Source organism: Dama dama, chromosome 5 (genome assembly GCF_033118175.1).
Source record: "Dama dama isolate Ldn47 chromosome 5, ASM3311817v1, whole genome shotgun sequence".
Lineage (NCBI taxonomy): Eukaryota > Metazoa > Chordata > Mammalia > Artiodactyla > Cervidae > Dama > Dama dama.
In genome coordinates, this window is record NC_083685.1 from 125,747,920 (window position 1) to 125,766,358 (window position 18,439).

General features: G+C 49.7%; 1 protein-coding gene across 5 annotated transcripts; it reads left to right on the plus strand.

Moving 5' to 3' along the window:
* The first annotated feature begins 356 nt into the window (after positions 1–356).
* On the plus strand, positions 357–18,227 carry CD300LF (CD300 molecule like family member f). Of its 5 annotated transcripts, none has more exons than XM_061144900.1 (7): positions 357–525; positions 10,532–10,861; positions 12,210–12,309; positions 13,577–13,689; positions 16,070–16,092; positions 16,416–16,565; positions 17,042–18,227. In XM_061144900.1, exons 1-7 carry the CDS (start codon positions 483–485, stop codon positions 17,258–17,260), a joined length of 978 nt encoding a protein of 325 aa, XP_061000883.1. In that variant the 5' UTR covers positions 357–482; the 3' UTR covers positions 17,261–18,227. The 5 variants fall into 5 exon arrangements, with proteins under 5 accessions (XP_061000883.1, XP_061000887.1, XP_061000884.1 ...); XM_061144904.1 differs by having other exon boundaries at positions 361–525; positions 17,105–18,227; XM_061144901.1 differs by having other exon boundaries at positions 361–525; positions 12,222–12,309.
* Positions 18,228–18,439: the final 212 nt, after the last annotated feature.

Here is an 18,439-nt window from a genome sequence, read left to right on the forward strand (position 1 = left end):
AAGCCCCCCTGTGAATAAGTAGAATTCCTGAGCTTCCGGGCTCCTGAGCATAAAGCTATGCCTGAAATCCCACATGTAGGCCACTGTGTCCATCAGTCTTGGCTCTCCACAACTTCTGCCGTGGTACCAGGCTCCCCCAGCCCAATCTTCCCACCAGGGGAGAAGGACTGAGGAAAAGCTGCTCAGACCCAGCGGGTCTGCAACCTTCAAGGCTGAGAAGGAGCAGAGTTCTCCTTTTAGAGAACCCCTCGAGGCTCCGGCCAGGGAGGTATTTCTCAAAAGCATATTCACGATTGCTTCTTGCATGGCCTTGAAATTTCACCCATCCCACCTCCTTCCGCTTTTCATCTCGTTCGCCAGTGGGAAAGGACCAAAGGGGGAAGCGCGAGAGTGAGAGTAAGCGAAAGCAGAAGGGCTGGAAGTGAAGGAGGCTGCCGCTGGTTCTCCCTGACACGCTGCACCCGAAGCCGTGCGCAGACAAAATGCACCTGCCGCTGTTGTTCTGCCTCTTCCTCCGGCTTTCAGGTGAGCGGGGCCCGGGTCTGTTCGCCCACGGCAAGTTGATGGGGCAGGAGGAAGTGGCGGGCAGAGGAAAGAGGGGGCTCAGCAGGGCGTCCTGCTGAGGCGCCAGCTCTGTTTCTGGGTAGTTCCTCCCAGCCATGAGCCTGTGGGTTTCATCCACTCAACCCTGCGCTCAGGGTTTCAGGGTCCACACGGCCAACGCAGAAATGTGGAGCGTGGTCTTCACAATGAAGCCAGCACCAGGCATCACTCCTGACCCCCGGGGGCTGATCCTTCAGGACGGACGGACTGGGGGCCGGCACTGGTGGGGGAGAAGCAGAGGCGCCCTGGTTGCTCAGGAGAGATGGGGAGTATGCACCCCTGCTCCCACCTTCCAGAAAGTGTTATGAGCACGGGAAGGCTCTGGAGAAGGGGTGAGGGGGAAGGGGACCTGGAAGGAAGGGAAGGAGGGGATTTGCCTGATGGAGTGGAAGAGCTGGTTCTAGGCTTTCGGGGAAGAAGGAAATAGAATGGAAAGGTTGAGAGAAGGTAAGCTTGGTAGGATGAGGAGGAAAAGGGGGCTAGGATATGAGCAGAGACAGAGGGTTGAAGTCACCTTGAAGTTGATGGAGACCTTTTTGTTTTTTTGGCCATGCCACGTGGGACGAGGGATCTTAGTCACCCAACCAAGGATCGAATCCATGGTTAAGACTTGTTAGAAGTGTGAGTCTTAACCACTGGACTGCCAGGGAAGTCTCATGTGTATCATTTTGCTTAAAAGTCAAGGGGATTTTCTTGGCTTTGACAGAGCTCAGTGTCTGAGCACCTTCTCTCTCTAGAGTCAGCCTCTTGTTGATCTCACCTCCTCTCTGAGATGACTCCCGTTTTTGTATCCCTAGCCTGGACATCTCTCTGAACTCAAGAATCTTCTATCCAGCTCTCCATTTGACATCTTCACTCAGATGTTGACTTTTCATTTTTTTTTTTTTTGTCCACGCCATGAGCTGTGGGGTCTCAGTTCCTGGACCAGGGAAGGAACCTGGGTCCCTGCAGAACCTCAACCACTGGACCGCCAGGGAAGTCCCAGATGTTGACATTTCAGATGTGGCCTGACCACATCTCCTCTGTCAAATTCCTTTCTCTCCCATCTTTGTGTTTGGCAACTCTGTCTTTTCAGGTGCTCGGGCAGAACCCCAGGGGCATCCATCACTTCTCTCATATCTCATAGTGATATCTCTCATATCTCATAGTGATCCTTTGAAATCCTTTGGAATGTTAGCCAGATCCTTTCTCTTCTCTGGTCAAAACCATCCAATGACCCCCATCCTAGAGTACAAATTCAAAGTCCTTACAGAGGCTACCAGATGGTACCATCCGGGTCTCCCTCCACACCATCTCCTGGTCTCATCTTCCACTCTGCTTTCCCTGGCTCAACCCACTCCAGCCATCCCAGCCTCTCAGATGTTCTTTGAACATGCCAGGCACACTCCTGCCACAGGCCCGAGGCCCGTGACGTTCAATCTGCTCCGTGCTCTTCTCCAGAGAGCCAAGGCTCCAGTCCTTACCTCCTTCCCGTCTTTGCTTCTCACTGAAGCCATCATTGATGACCCTAATGAAAACAGCCATTCTCTGGACTTCCCTGATGGTCTAGTGGTTAAGATTTTGCACTTCCACTGCAGGGGGCTTGTGTTTGACTCCTGGTTGGGGAAATTCCACATGCCACGTGGTGTGGCCAAAAAGAAGAAGAAGAAAAAAGCAATTCCCTTGCATTACTTTTCTCCATGGTTTATTCTCTCCCTCCCCGCACTTTGATAGAATATAAACTTCAGGAGGACCAGGAGTTTTGTGCCGTTCTGAAACGACAGGTGCAGTCGAGACAAATAGTGAGCGTTAGTTGAATGAGTGAATCCATCTAATGGACAGGGAACAGTTTGATTGCCATAATGCCCATCCCATTCCACCCATCGAATATTTGTCCTTCTACTTTCATATAATCAAACAATTGAGGCTGTTAACATTACCTGGAGAGGACATTGCTCATGGGATTGTAAAATGGTACAGCCACTTTAGAAAACAGCTTGACATTCTTGAGAATATTAAACATGTGGTTACCACATGAGCCAGCAATTCCACTCCTAGGTATATATCCAAGAGAATGGAAGACATATGTCCATGTAAAAAAACGTGTATGCAAATGTTCATGGCAACATCGTTCATAGGAGCTAAATAGCGGAAACAGTCTAAATGCTTGTCAACTGATGGATGGATAAATTAAAACTTGGTGTGCTCATACCATGGTATATTAGTCATAAAAATTAATGAGGTACTGACACGTGCTACAGTCTGGATGAATCTGGAGAACATTAAGCTCGGTAAAGAATCCAAACACAACAGGGTATATGTTGTATTATTCCATGCATATGAAATGTCTAGAAATATGTAACTTCATAGAGATAGTAGATTAGTGGTCTCCAGGGGCTGGGGAGAGGGTCAGGGGGAGGGACCCCTTCATATGGGGTCTCTCTTAGGGTGATGACTGTGTTCTGGAATCGGTGGTGATGTTTGTACTGCTTCGTGAGTATCTCACAAAACCGCTGAACTGTACAAATTAAAAGGGTGAATTGCATGATGTGTGAGTTATATCTCAATAAGAAAATAATCAAACAGCAGAGAGAAGGGTTAGGAGCGGTTATGGTCTCCTGAGAAAACTTCCTGTGGTCGTCTTTTGGTCTGAGGCTCCGAAAGGTGTGGCAACCGGACAGTCCTTTGTGACCTGTGACTGTTTTCCATGGTCTGCTTTGATCATTCAGTCCATCAGGTGTAGAAATGAAAAGGATACTTACAAGCAGTGATGCATGCTGCGAGCAAAGCTAAGTGCCATGCCCTGACTCAGGGGGCGGCGGGAGCGCCTTTGATGGGGTGGGCTTAGAAGGAGCCCTCTGAGGGGGAGGCACCTGTGCTGAGACCTGGAGGACAAGAAGGAACAGGTACTTCAGATCCAGGGGGTTTCTCAGGCACAGGGGACAGCAAGGCTCTCACATGGAAATGAGCTTGACCTTGGTACGGCTGAGGAACAGAAGGCCTTTGTTACAGGCCCCACACGCTCCTGCTGGGGCTGATTGGGAGGTTCTGTGCTGTGTGCTCTTTGAGACCCTGTGGACTGTAGCCCACCAGGCTCCTCTGTCCAGGGAATCTTCCAGGCGAGAATACTGGAGAGGGTTGCCGTTTTTTCCTCCACGGGATCTTCCTGACCCAGGGATTGGACCCACATCCTCTGTCTCCTGCGTTACAAGCTGATTCTGGACCCACTGAGCCGTTGGTGTGGAGGTTGCTTCTATCTGTTAGGGGAAAAGGTCTTAGAGGAGCAGAGAGACGTGTGGCTCGTGGGTGGCTGGAGATGGCTTGTGGATGCTCAGCCTTGAGTTTCGGTGTGGAAACGGAGGAGGAAGATCTGGGGTGAGAAGTTAGGGGACAAATTGAAAAGCAAGGTGGGGAAGGCACATAGAGGGTTTTGTTCTTCCCCCTGACATCTGGAACAGGGGAACTTAATGGAGAGCAGACGTGAGAGTAGTGTGTGTGCGTGTGTACACAGTTTGGGAGGGATTAAGACGGAGCAGGAATGTTTGTCTGACGCGGAACAGGCACAGCTGTGTGCTGGTAAGAACCTAGTCGCCAGCGTGAACCTCGGTGTCAACCTGTGACCAGCCTTGACCATAGAGCTTCCGATCACAAGCAACACATTTAACCAGCGCTGCTTCCTTCTTCTCGAGAGCTCACTGTTGCAAAAGTACACAGAAAACAACCCAGAAACTTTCCACTGGGCTTCATAGCAATTCATTTTCTGTGAGAAGCAAGACTTTTAATGACTCTCTTTTGTGGCTCAGTGGTAAAGAATCCGCCTGCCAATGCAGGACACGTGGGTTGGATCCCTGGGTGGGGAAGATCTCCTGGAGAAGGCAATGGTAACCCACTCCAGTATTCTTGCCTGGGAAATCCCATGGACCGAGGAGCCAAGTGGGCTACAGTCCATGGGGTTGCAAAAGAGTTGGACATGGCTTAGTGACTAAGCAACAACAAAATTTTTGTTTCAGAAAAAAATTAACTGCCTTGTCGAACTTGAGCCTCACTGTAGGTGGTGGCAGAGGTGGACCAGACCCCCGATGTGTTGACCCAGAGTGGAGACTAGCTGATGTCCCCTGTTGAGCTGGACCTCCAGGCCCGCCTGTCGCTTACTGACACTGAGTCAGTCACCTCCCCGCTGCGGCTTGGTTTCCACCTGATCTAGGATTACTCTCCATCATCCAGGCTCTGAGGAGCCATGCCCCATGAAGGTGCTGCTTCTTGGAGCTCCGGGCTGCCTCTGGGGGCAGGACGGTTCCCCAAAGCAGAGCCAGACTCTGCGAAGGTTGATGGGGAGTGGGCACCCCAAAGAGGGGTCTGAGAAGGGAGTTGATAGATGGTTCAAGGGTCAGTGCGGGCCTGCTCAGTCCCTCAATCATGTCTGACTCTCTGGGACCCCCACGGACTGTAGCCCACCAGGCTCCTCTGTCCGTGGACTTCTCCAGGCTAGGATACTGGAGCAGGTTGCCATTTCCTACTCCAGAGGATCTTCCTGACCCAGGGACTGAACCCACGTCTCTTGCATTGGCAGGCGGTTTCTTTACCACTGCACTACCAAGGAAGCCCAAAATTAAATGCTCTTTAAGCCATTGGAGTCGTGGCAACTAAAGATGAGGTGGCTGTCTATGTTAGAATCCTAGGGCTCTGGGACAAATGACCACAAACTTAGGGGCTTAGAAGGACACAAATTTATAATATCACAGTCTAGAGATCAGAAGTCTGAAACGAGTCAACAGGGCAACATTTCTCCTGGTGGCTCTAGGGGGAGAATTCAACCCCTTGACTCTTCTAACTTGCAGAAGCTGCCCGATCTCCTTGGGATGTGGCCCCGAATGCCCACAGCCCCCGCTCCACAGTCATCTTTCCTTCTCTGACCCTGACTCTCCTGCCTCCCTCTGATAAGGACTTTCCTTAATTCAATCACACCTGCCCAGACCCTTTTCGCCATGTAAGGCTGATTGTGTTCACAGGTTTTGGGGGTTAGGACATCTTTAGGGGCTGTTACTCTGCCTACCACACTATTAAACAGCCCTGTCCAGACATTTTTGTTTTTCCTATGATTTTGAAAGTAATAAGTGCTCATTATTGATACTTGCGAAAGTAGAGGGGAAAAAAAAGTGAAGTACAGAAAAAAAAATGAGGAATTAGGAAATATAAAAAACCTGATGTCTTTCTTAATGCTCAAGGCAACCAGTTGTTTACATTCTAGCTAATTTTTTATCTTTTTAATGCATTTTTAGAAGTTAGTTGATATTATACTGTATATGGTTTTAAAAAACCCTCATTTTCACTTCATAGGAGAATTTTCCGCATAATTAAAAACATTTCTAAGCCTCATTAGCAGTGTTTGCATTACTTCATTATGTACTTATTTCCCTAGTTGATGGAAGTGGGTCTTGTTTCCTTTATTTTTGCTAACTACGTAATGAATCTTTGTGCACACCCTTTTTGTGTGCCTCTCTGACGGTTTCCTGAGGACTAAATCCTAGAACTGTCATTACTGGAGCAAAGGGCGCGCCTGTGTTTGACACATGAAACTGACTCATGGCTTTCTGTGTGTTTGGACCAGTTATCCTCCTTCCAGTGTCTTCTCCTAGTGCTTGGACCACCTGGCCTCGGTCAACGAAATGCGCGTCATCAACACTTGGTTGATTTGATATGTGGAAAGTCGTGCTGTCTTCCACATTTCTTGTTTGTTACGTTGTTTAAATTGAACATTTGAATTTCATTAGCCACTGAATTTCTTCTTTGTGACTTGCCTCTTATCTCTCATCAGTTTTCCAAATGGAGTCTTAAATGTTTTTCTTCTATACATTCTTAATCAAGAGAGACACTATTGGGAATAGTATCTCCTCCCTGGTGGTCCAGTGGTTAAGACTCTGACTTCCAAGGCAGCGAGTGCAGGTTCCATCCCTGGTCGGGGAGCGTGCCCCGTGGTCAAAAAGTCAAAACATCAAACAGAAGCAATACTGTAACAAATTCAATAAAGCCTTTAAAAATGGACCACATAAAAAAAAATCTTAAAAAAAAGAGAAACACTATTAATCCTTTTCTATGTTATTTGTTCTCAATATGTCTCTCAGTCTGTTCTTTGTCTTTTTAGTCTCCTTTAATTGGTGCGTCCCAGTGCTATCTTTGCATGTAGTCAGATTCCCTACTGACTCTGTTTCTGGTCGTTTGTTAATTTCAAGTTTCGAACCTGCTCCCAGTCATCTAGAGATTTTATAAATATTCACTTGTATTTTCTTCCAGTTTTAGAAATGCTCTCCTGTTTTATGCTGACCTCCTTAATCTCTCTATGTTTACCTGATGGAGTACACGAGAAGTGACAGGAGAGGGTTCTGTCCCAACCCTCCCCGTCCCTGCTTACCGTTTTAGTTTTCTATACTGCTGCTGTTTAGTTGCTAAGTCATGTCTGACTCTTTGTGACCCCATGGACTGCAGCATGCCGAGGCTTCCTGGTCCTTCACTATCTCCTGGAGTTTGCTCAAACTCATGTCCATTGAGTCGATGATGCTATCCAACCATCTCATCCTCTACCATCCCCCTCTCCTCCTGCCCTCAATCTTTCCCAGCTTCAGGATCTTTTCCAATGAGTCAGCTCTTTGCATCTGGTGGTCCAAGTATTGAAGCCTCAGCATCAGTCCTTCCAATGAATATTCAGGACTGATTTCCTTTAGGATTGACTGGTTTGATCTTCTTGCTGTCCAAGGGATTCTCAAGAGTCTTCTCCAGCACCAAAATTCAAAAGCATCAGTTCTTTGGCACTCAGCCTTCTTAAAGGTCCAACTCTCACATCTGTACCTGACTACTGGAAAAGCCATAGCTTTAACTATCTGGACCTTTGTCAGCAAAGTGATGTCTCTGCTTTTTAATACACTGTCAAAGCTTTTCTTCCAAGGAGCAAGCATCTTTTAACTTTGTGGCTGCATTCATTGTCCGCAGTGATTTTGGAGCCCAAGAAAGTAAGATCTGCCACTGATTTCACTTTTCCCCCATCTACTTGCCATGAAATTATGGGACCGGATGTCATGATCTTAGTTTTTTGAATGTTGAGTTTTAAGCCAGCTTTTTCACTTTCCTCTTTCACCCTCATCAAGAGATTCTTTAGTTTCTCTTCACTTTCTGCCATAGTTTTCTATGGTATATATAAAATTCTTAAATAGACTAGGTCTGTTTTTAGGCTATTGACTGTGTTCGATTGAGGCCCTTACCTAATCTTGTTAGATTACCGAGATGGCTTGTTTATTAGGCCTGGTACCATTTTAATTTCTGGCAGGCAAGTCCTCACTCATTGCTCAACTTTCAGATGTTAAAAATTCTTGTCCCTTCATTTATTCAGATAACCTCTAGCATATATTACATATAATATTTATTATACATGCATGCATAGACATGTATATACACACATATATACTACACCTATTTGTAGACAGAGGTTATCTGAAAAAAAAAACGTATATGTTCTAAAAATGTTCTGGGGGTTTTTGAGTTAAATCTTTAAATGTATTTGGGAAGGAAGAAAATTTTTGCAATATATAGCATTTTCATTCCGAATTATAGCTCTTTTATGCATAAAACTTTATGTCAGTCAAGAAAATTTCAAAGTGTTTGTGTATGATTTTTTCCTATAAATCCTAATTGTTTCTATTCAAGCTATTCCTTGATATTTAGTACAATTTTATTGCTATTGTAAATGAGCACTTTTCCATTTTGTTTTCCAATTACTTGTTAGTGGTTTACAGGAAAGCCACTGATTTTTAATATATTTATTGTGTTTTTAGCCACTCTACTGAATTCCATTAAAAATGAAAATCCTTTTAAATTGAAGATTTAAATATTTTCCCTAAATGTAATTATTTCCCCCCAATAATGATATATTTTATATTTTTCTGTGTCTCACTACGTTGGTCAGAATTTCAGAAAATAACATGTACAGATGGATAACACGTACAGAAAAGTGGATACAGAATCAATGTCCAGGTTGACAATTATAAAGTATACACTGATATCTCACAATCATTGTGGTATTTGCTGAGGCTTTTACTTGATAATCTTCATCAGATAAAGGAAGTTCTACTCTTAATTTGCTAAGAGTTTTTAGAAAATCAAATGTGTGTTGACCATGTGGCGTGTGGTCAGGGATCAAACCTGGGTCCCCTGCATTGGCAGGCAGATTCTTTACCAATGAGCCACCAGAGAAGCCTCTTTCAGCTTCATTAATTTTTATTACCTTCATTATTTCCTTTCTTCTAGTTTTTTCTTTCTTCCTACTCCTCCTTCTGTTTTTTTGTTTTAACTTTTGAAATAAACGTTTGACATATTAAAGTCCTCTTTACTTTTCTAATACATGCATTTAGTGCTCTAAAATATCCCTAAGCAGAACACAACTGGTCTGCCGGCAGATGGGTCTGGGAGGCCCAGGCTAGATTGCTATTGTTTAAGTTAAAGTTTCAAAGAGAGATTTCACCCAGATTTGGAGCTACTCCTTAAAGTGTAAAGATCTGAAACCCCACTGCCTGCTTCTTGCATGAAGACAATGGGATAAGTGCCACCTCCCAGCACCCCCACCCCATTCAGGGGCATCTGCTCTCCAGACTGCCGAGGTCCTCACCACTTTCCAGGTTCTGACATCAAGTACTAGTGACAGTTGCCATTCTTCATGATGCTTGAAGTGTCGTTTCCTTACAGTAAAGAAACATTTCTCTGTATCTCCAATCTTTCAAAGATGAGGAAATGAAAGAAAGAGCAAGAAAATCATATGTATCAGAAAATGCTGCTGCTTTTCTCTATAATACTTGCCTTCCTGCAGGGCTGTAGTGTTCAAGACAGCGTGGATTCACATTGCTATTACTGTTGTTCAGTGGCTAAGTCACGTCCAACTCTCTGTGACCCCACGGCCTGCCGCACACCAGGCTCCTTGGTCCTCCGCCGTCTCCCGGGATTCGCTCAAGTTCATGTCCATTGAGCCGGTGATGCTCTCTGTCCGTCCTGTGCTGCCGCCTTCTCTGTTTGCCTTCAAATCTTCCCCACATCAGAGTCTTTTCTAATGAGGCGACTCTTTGCGTCAAGGAGCCAGAGTATTGGAGCTTCATAAGGATAGAGCAATGGAACAGAATGGAACATCCATAAAGAACTCACATATTTGCTTTTGGACAAAGCAACCAAAGCAATTCAGTGGGAAGAAATGGGATCTGGGTAATAAAAATTCCAGAGCACCGGGAAACCGATTGGCATTACTCTTTTTGGTCAATTTCAAAGGTGGGTCGGGAAGATCCCCTGGAGAAGGAAATGGTAACCCACTCCAGTATTCTTGCCTGGAAAATCCCATGGACGGAGGATCCGGTAGGCTACAGTCCACAGGGTCGCAAAGAGTTGGACAGGACTGAACGACTTCACTTTCACTTTTTCACTTTCCTACCAGGCTGGTTTACTATAGAACCAGTGGACACAATTAGAACCTTAGGAACAGTTTCTCCAGAGCTGGGTGATGGGGATGTTTCCCCTGGGCCTCCTGAGGTCGTCAGCACAGAGTCATCTTCTGTGCAAATACGTCATTTGCTCTTTCCTCCCCATCAGAGCAGAATAACACTGGGATGACTGCAAATGGACATTGCTGGAGTGGAAAGACTTACTGGCTACAGACAGGGGGAGAGGGGTTAATTATAGGAAGGGACTCTTGCTCTGGGTCAATGTTTTTGTTTCATTGAGATCTGCAGTTCTGCTTTCATGGGATTTTCCTGGTGACTTTGGCTAGAATTTTGAAGGACAAAAAGTCCATCTTGATCAGTTCCTTGACTGTTACTCAGCTCAGGAGACCCTTGTGTCTGGTTGAACTATTCACAATGCAGGAGGCTGTGGCCCTGCCGCCAGGGCAGGAGGTGATAGGTGCATGGATTTGTGTTTCCAGGCTCATCTGCCGTCTCGGGTCCCAGAGCAGTGAGAGGTGTGGAGCAGGAATCACTGACTGTGCGGTGTCGATACGACCCAGGGTATGAGTCCTACGTGAAGTGGTGGTGCCGGGGGGCCACCTGGGGCCCCTGTTGGATCATGGTTAAAACCACTGGATCAGAGAAGGAGGTGAAGAAGGGCCGCGTGTCCATCAAGGACAACTGGAAGGACCGCTCGTTCACCGTGACCATGGAGAAGCTCAGGCTAGGCGATTCAGACACTTACTGGTGTGGGATTGAGAGAGTTGGAACTGACCTGGGGGACCGAGTACAAGTGACCATTGACCCAGGTAAGAGTCTGTGTCCATGTGGACGTGTCTCTTCAGGGCCTGCTCTGTCCAGGGACCCAGCTGTCACTCAGAGGGAATGTCACAGGGGCGGGGGAGTCCTGAGGTCTCACGGAGCCCCCGCTGACCACCTGGCCTGGGAGGGGCAGGGCTTCCCCTCATCGCTCTCCTGGCTCCAGGGCCTCCTCTGGGACGGGATCAGGCTTTCCCGGCACCTTGCTTTCCTCTGCACAGTCAGAGCCGAGTCTGTTCCCAAGGAGATGAAGGTGGTGGTCCCAGTGTCAGCCCTTGGGCCAAGGGACCCTCCTCTGTGGGACCTGGAGCCCCCAATTCCTGCCAGTGCTTTCCTGGGACCCCTGTTGCCCTGGGGGTGTTCCTGCTCTTTCGGAATTCATGCTTGGGTCTTCAGAGCTGCCATGCCCCCCGCGTGGTCCATATCCCATCTCAGGGGAAAGACCCAGCCCAGTGGGGGATGCTGTGCTTAATTTCGGGGTCTGGAAAGGGCTTCACTGTCAGAGGGCTGTATTTCCAGTGCCTGAAACCCCATCATGAGCCATTTACACATTTGGGATGATTGATGCTTTCTTCTTAAATCCTAAATGCAAACACTCCTGGGCATGTTAGCTCAGCGATCTTGGTTTGACATAATTTATCTATTGGGCTCTGCTTCTGCTGGCCCTCAGATAGATGACACCAGCTCATGGGGCACCTGTGTGGCAGTGGGGCTGGGTACACAGTCAGCAGTCACCGCCCCCCGCCCCCCACCCCCACGCTCACACCTGGAACCTGTGAGGCTCATTGTACTTGCAAAGCAGAGCACGTTCGTCATCTCATTCAATCCTGACAACATTCCTGAGAACTGTCCCCATCGTGGGAGCTTAATAACGTCCTCCAAGTGCAGGCTCTTTCTGAATCTCGGGACTTTGCTCAGGGCTGGTCCTGACCTTTGACGTCCCAGACTTTGGCTATGTCAGCTGCCTGGTAGCCCCCAGTCTACTCCCATCCTTGTGGATAAGTAGATGGGGGAGGCACTGGCCGAGGCCCCGGCATAAGCAGCTGGAGCGTTTGGATTCAGCTGCCCTCCAGCTGCCCTTGTCCTGAGGCGACCCTGGGTCCCTCTGACCTCCCTGGACCTGTTCCAGCCCCGCTGCCTCTGAGGCTCTGAATCTCCTGGAGGCCAGGGAGATACTAGCAGTCCGGGCTGTCGGCCCCTCCCTTGGCCCTGCTCCAGACTCCTCAGGGCAGGGAGGCCCATGCTCCCCAGACCCCGACCCTCCAGACTCAGAGGCACGTTTAGGGCGGCAGGCGGGCGAGCAGGCAGAGTGGTGTGTAACCTGGTCTCTATGCCAAGCACCAACTACAGTGCCGACCACCATGCCCACCACCTCCACTGTCACCACAAAAGATATTGTTCGCTCCTCAGCTGAGACCGGCCACAGCTCCAACAACAGGTAAGCCAGCTCCGATGCTGCCATTCCTCGTGGACCACTGGGCCCAAACTCCTCGGAAGGGGCACCCTTTGTAGTCCCAGGCCCCAGCCAGAGCTTGTCTCTGCCCTCTTGGGCTCCAGGATGCTAGGGTCCCCTTTCACTTGCTCTCACAGCTCAGGAGGCCAGAAATGAAACCAAGGTGTGGGCAGGTTGGCTCCTTCTTGGGACTCTAAAGTAGAGTCTGTCCCAGGCCAGTCTCCTCACTTTTTGGGGCTGCCGGTAAGCTGAGAATTCCTTGGCTTGCGGCAGCATCACGCCAGCCTTGGCCTCTGACATCACATGGCCTTCTTCTTGTGTGTCTGTGTGCCCCAATTCCCCCCGCCCCCAACCCCCGCTGCCTTTTTAAAAAACATATTTGTTTATTTGACTGCACTGAGTCTTAGTTGTGGTTTGTAAACTCTTAGTTGCCAGCTGTGGGATCTAGTTCCCTGACCAGGAATTGAACCTGGGTCCCCTGCGTTGGAAGGGAGGAGTCTTAGCCACTGGACCACCAATTTATCCTTTATAAGGACACCAGTCACTGAACTCGGGCCCATCCTGATCCAGCATGACCTCATCTTAACTTGACGACCTCTGCAAAGATCTTGCTTCCAAACGGATCTCAGGTTCTGAGTGAACTACCGGAGGAAGGACACGGTTCAGCCTGCACAGGGGGCAAGCAGAGAAATAGGAAAACCTTTTCAGAGGCTTTGCCTCACAATTTCTGTTCAGTCTGCAGACCCACAGAAACTCCGTGTGCAACCCTCCTCTCCATCTTTTTTTTTTTAAACCAGAACTTCCCTGGTGGTCCAGTGGCTAGAATTCTGTTCTCCCAATGTGGAGGGCTTGGGTTTGATCCCTGGTTAGGGAGCTAGATCCCACGTGCTGCAGTTAAGAGTTTGCCTGCTGAAGCTAAGACTTAGTGGAAATAAATGGAATATTTAAAAAAACATCTTTGGAGAACTCCCTGGTGGTTCAGTGGTTAGGATTCCATGATTTCACTGTGGAGGGTGCAGGTTCAATCCCTGGTCAAGGAACTAAAATCCCATAAGCCCTGCAGTGTGGCCAAGAAAAGGAAAAATAAAATCTTTGCGGGTACCCAGGAGTAGGGGTTTCCCAGGCTGGAAACCACAGCCCTGCAGTCAGAAGGTCTAAGGGTGTGTGGCCATCTCTGCCCCCATGTGGGTGGGATAAGGTCAAGGAGGGAGGTGAGCCAGCACCTGTCATTTGCAGCATCTGTCGTTTGCAGCAATGACGGCCTGGGGCTCAGTGTCCTCCTTCCTCTCATCTTTGCGGTGTTGCTGCTTCTCTTCATGGTGGCCTCGCTTGTGGCTTGGAGAATGGCGAAGAGACGGAAGAAAGGTGAGGGGACTGGGCTGACGCTGGGCTGGGCTGGGTAGCAGTGTGTGGGGTTGACAGCGTGCGTGGTCATCCTGGAGCCTTCGGACCCACGGATCGCCCGCAGACTCCGGAAGGGTCGCTGTCCCGAAGGCCACAGCAGCTGGCGGTTTGAGGAGCTGGAGCTTGGAGGTGAGCCCAGGAGCTTTCAGTGTCAGGTCTGCCTTGAACATCCCTCCTTGTTCTTCTTGCCTCTTTGCTCTGCCTCCCTGTCTATTTCCTGATTTGGCTCTTTGTGGCAGAGGTGACGATGATCTTAGGCAGGCAGCCCTTCTAGGGTACCCAGACCCTTTAGAGTCTTGAGCACCACTTCCTGTGGTTGTCACGGAGGGACTGAATTGACATGAGGGCAAGGGGAAAAACCCACAGGAAAGTATGCACACATGAGCGAATGTACACACACGTGTGCAAGAACACATGGACGTGTATGCACGCACAAACACAGCCTGCACATGAATGCACACATGTGCTTGGACACACACATACCCAGTCCTCTGGTTTTCTCAGAAAGGTTGGTGGCCACTCCTGTTTTTATTTATTTATCTATTTTTGGCTGTGCTGGGTCTTCGTTGCTGCTCAGGTTTTTCTCTAGTTGCGGCGAGCAGAGGCTGCTCTCTAGTTGCAGTGCACAGGCTGCTTATTGAGGTGGCTTCTCCTGTCGCAGAGAACAGGCTCCAGGGCGTGAGGGCCTCAGTAGTTGTGGCTCCTGGGCTCCAGAGTACAGGCTCAACACTTGCGGTGCATGGGCTTAGTTGCCCTAAGGCATGTGGGAGCTTCTGGGGCCAGGGATCAAACCCCTGCGTCTTTGCATTTGCAGGAGGATTTTTTATCACTGAGCTACCAGGGACAAGCCCAGGCCTATTTCTGCTCTTCTCCTTCTCCAGCCTTTTCTCAAGCTACCCTCCTTGTTCTATGTAAATTTACCCTTTAGGGAAGGGCCCCTGCTCATGAGTCTGCACTTGTCAGTCATGAGGTTTGGCCTCAACCAACCCTTTTCCTGTCTGGCTCCACTTCCACATTCTTGCAATAATTGCACCTTCTCCTTCTCGGAATCCAGCGGGACCCGAACTCTCACGGGGCCCTGTTTAAAGCTGCCCCCTCCCCACAGCCTGGGGAATCTTGTAGTTTGGGAAGAGGAGAGCCTGATTCTTGTCTCATTATATTTTCTCCCAAATGTATTGTCTGTGACCTAAATACATTCTGTCCCCCCTAAAACCCGGGGGGGCGGGGATGGTTTATATTCTTTCTTTGCAGTCTCCAAAGCTAGGTGCAGGAGACGGCAGGGACATAAAGAAATAGGAACCACAACTGAAAGCTGGTCCATGCAGTGTTGACTCAGCTCAAGTGCTTAGAACAGCTTAGAACAATCCTGTCTCATGAGCAAGTTTTACCGCGGGAGCCCTGGTGCGCCTGATGCAGCCAGCACCGGGAAAGCATAGAACGGGCTCGGCCACCTAGCAGCCCCCATCCTACCCGAGGACTAACCAGAATTCAACGGGATGAGGGTGTTGCTCTTTTGTGCTTTAGTCGTTCAGTTGTGTCTGACTCTTGTGCGACCCCAGGGACTGTAGCCCACCCGCCTCCTCTGTCCATGGGGTTTTCCCAGGCAAGAATACTGGAATGGGTTGCCATTTCCTTCTCCAAGGGGGTCTTCCCAACCCAGGGATCAAACCTGGGTCTCCTGCACTGGCGGGAGGATTCAGGTGATGAGACAGACATAAATCAAATACCCTGGGAGCCCGCAAGGGAGGGATTTGACAGCCTGGGTAGCTGCAGAAAGTAGGTGTGACTTGAGTTGACCCCTGAAAGATGACAGGCAGGTCGAGAAACGGTGGAGTTATGAGCAGAACTCCAGAAGTTATGGGCTGAGCCTAATCCCAGAGGAGTTGCTAGCTGGCAGGGCCACCTGAGCAACTGATCACACAGTTCTGCGATGTGGGGGATAGATGGACCGAGCTCTCCTTATTTATCATCTGAGGATGAGAATTAGGACCAGGTCTCTTCTCAGGGGCTCAGCAGTAAAGAATCTGCCTGCAATTCAGGAAATGTGGGCTTGATCCCTGAGTCAGGAAGATCCTTTGGAGTGGGAAATGGCAACCCACTCCAGTATCCTTGCCTGGGAAGTTCCATGGACTGTGGGGCCTGGTGGGGCGACAGTTCATGAGATTGCAAAGAGTTGGATGCAACCGAAAGACGGAGTGTGCGCGCACACACACACACACACACACACTCTCACTCTTTCCTCTGAGCTTGAAGCCTAATTCACTTCATTTCTTCCCCAGACCTGGGGGCATGGCTGAGTGTCTGAGTGGGCATTCTAACTCTGGTTGTTTTTGTCTTTTAGCTTCTGGGACATCCCCAGTGCAGGTAAGAGAGACCCCGAGGTCAGAGCAGAAAGACTGGACACCTTGCCCCCTTCTTGTTTTCCATCTGCCAGGAGCACTGAGGCCCAGGTGCCTCAGACAATCCCCATGCCCAAGTGCCTGTATGCTCACGATCCAGCTGCAAGGGATGGGAAGGGGCCCGGGAAGATGCTGGAATCAGCAAGAAGGCGGGGAGCTTGGGAGGGGGCAGGCGTGGGAGGCTGAGAGGAAGTGGAGGTTGCAGAGGAAGCTGGGAGCGGGGCGTCCCGGGGAACCAGCGAGCCACGTGTCCCTCCGTGGAAGAGGAACCTGTGTCTCATCTCCTAGGTGCGTCAGCCCCCGGGGAGCGACATAAGCTATGCAGACCTGAACCTGCCACAGATTGAAAAGCCCTCTGTCTCCTCCCGGAAGAAGGCCTCTGGGAGGGCCTCCTCCTCGCCCCAGGCCTACTCGGGGGACAGGGACTATGCCAACACGGTATGTGCTCAGTGGGGCTGCTATGGGGCTCGGACCAGACCCGCTGTTGCCTCCTCCTTTGAGGATGGGTTTTCTCTCGCCCACGTGGGAAGGTGGGCGCTGAGCAAAGATGCAGCCATTGAAAGACTTGCTGGCAGAGCCCCTGTGGGCTTTTAGCCTTTGGCATCACCTCCGTACCAGACCTCAGCACTGGAGGCTCAGAGCCCAGTCAGACACGGTCCATACGCTGGGTGTGGCCGAGTGACCCGGTATTCTGTGCAAAATGTGCTGCCCTGGCACGGAATTGAGGGAGAGCAACTTCTGCTATGACTGGAGCTCAGGGTGCCCGGCTGAGTGGAGGGAGGAGGGGCTGGAGGGCCTGGGAGAAGCCTCCAGAAGTCCTGGAGGGTCTGTCTCCCCGGGGTCCTCCAAGGCCTCCTCCACATGTGGGCAGCCTCCGGCCAGCACCTCTAACCCCAAGGACATCTTCACTGCAGGCTGACGTTTTCAGGGACAACATCCCTTACACCCCTCTAACCCCGAAGACATCTTCACTACAGGCTGAGGTTTCCAAGGACAGCGTCACCTACGCGGCTCTGTCTTTGGACACCTTGGACGAACAGCCGACCTACAGCAACACGGAACACCTCAACGGCCCCCCTCCCAGCAGGATCCTCGAGGAGGCCACGGAGTACAGCGTCATCAGAAGGCCTTAGCCTCAGCCCCAGAGCCCCTCTCTGAGCCCCCTGGAGACCTCTGAGTACCTTCCTGTTCCATTCATCTGCTTTCTGCCCTCTCTGTCCCCTCAGGGGCCCAGCCACTGACTGAGGTCTCTGACTGATGCGGCTGGCATCACGGCCAGCTCTGGTCTGATGGCTTGGGGTCTGGTCTCAGGGAGCTTCTGAGAGTTAGACAGAGGTCTTTCCACATCCCGTTCTCTCCCGCACAGCTTGAGACAGGGTTGGGGATACAATCTGGAGCTGCTGAGGGAATAAGCAGGATGATAATGGTAATAACAGTAATTCACTTCTATTTATTGCTTATCACGGGTGGTGGGCTTTCCTGGTGGCTAAGATGGTAAAGAATCTGTCCGCATTGCGGGAGACTCTGGTTTGATCCCTGGATTGGAAAGATCCTCTGGAGAAAGGAATGGCAACCCACTTCAGTATGTTTACCTGGAGAGTCCCGTGGACAGGCTATAGTCCACAGGGTCACAAAGAGTTGGACACGACTGAGCGACTCACACTTTCACTTTATCATGAATGGTGGGCTGAATAATGGTTCTTGAAATTATTCACATCCAAAGCCCCAGAACCTGGGAACATTACCTTCTGGGGCAAAAGGGACTGTGTAGATGTAATGGAGTCAAGGATTTGGGGATGGGGAGACTATTCTGGGTTATCCAGCTGGGCCCTAAATATAAGCTCAAGGGTCCTTATAAGAGGGAGGTGAGAAGGTCACAGAGAAGAAGAGAGTGATGGTGGTGGGAGCAGAGGTCAGGATGATATGGGCAGGATCCAGGGAACACCACAGCCTCCAGGAGCTGGAAAAGGCAGGAACGGAGCCTTCCCTGGGGCCCCCAGAAGAGTCAGTCTGTCCGACACCTTGACTTTAGCCCAGTGAGACTGATTTCCTACTTCTGGCCTCCACAATTATGGGAGAATAAATTATTATTTTCACGAAGCCACTGTGTTTGTGCTAATTTGTTACAGGAACAATAGGAAAAATGTACTATTGTGACAGGCACTCATCCCTAAATTCTTTACCTGCAGTAACTAATTTAATCCTCGTTACAACGCTAAGAAGATGCTTTCATTACTGTCCCCACTTTACAGATGAGGAATCTGGGTGCAGAGAGGTTCAGTGACTTACCAAGTTTTACCCCCAGCAAGTGG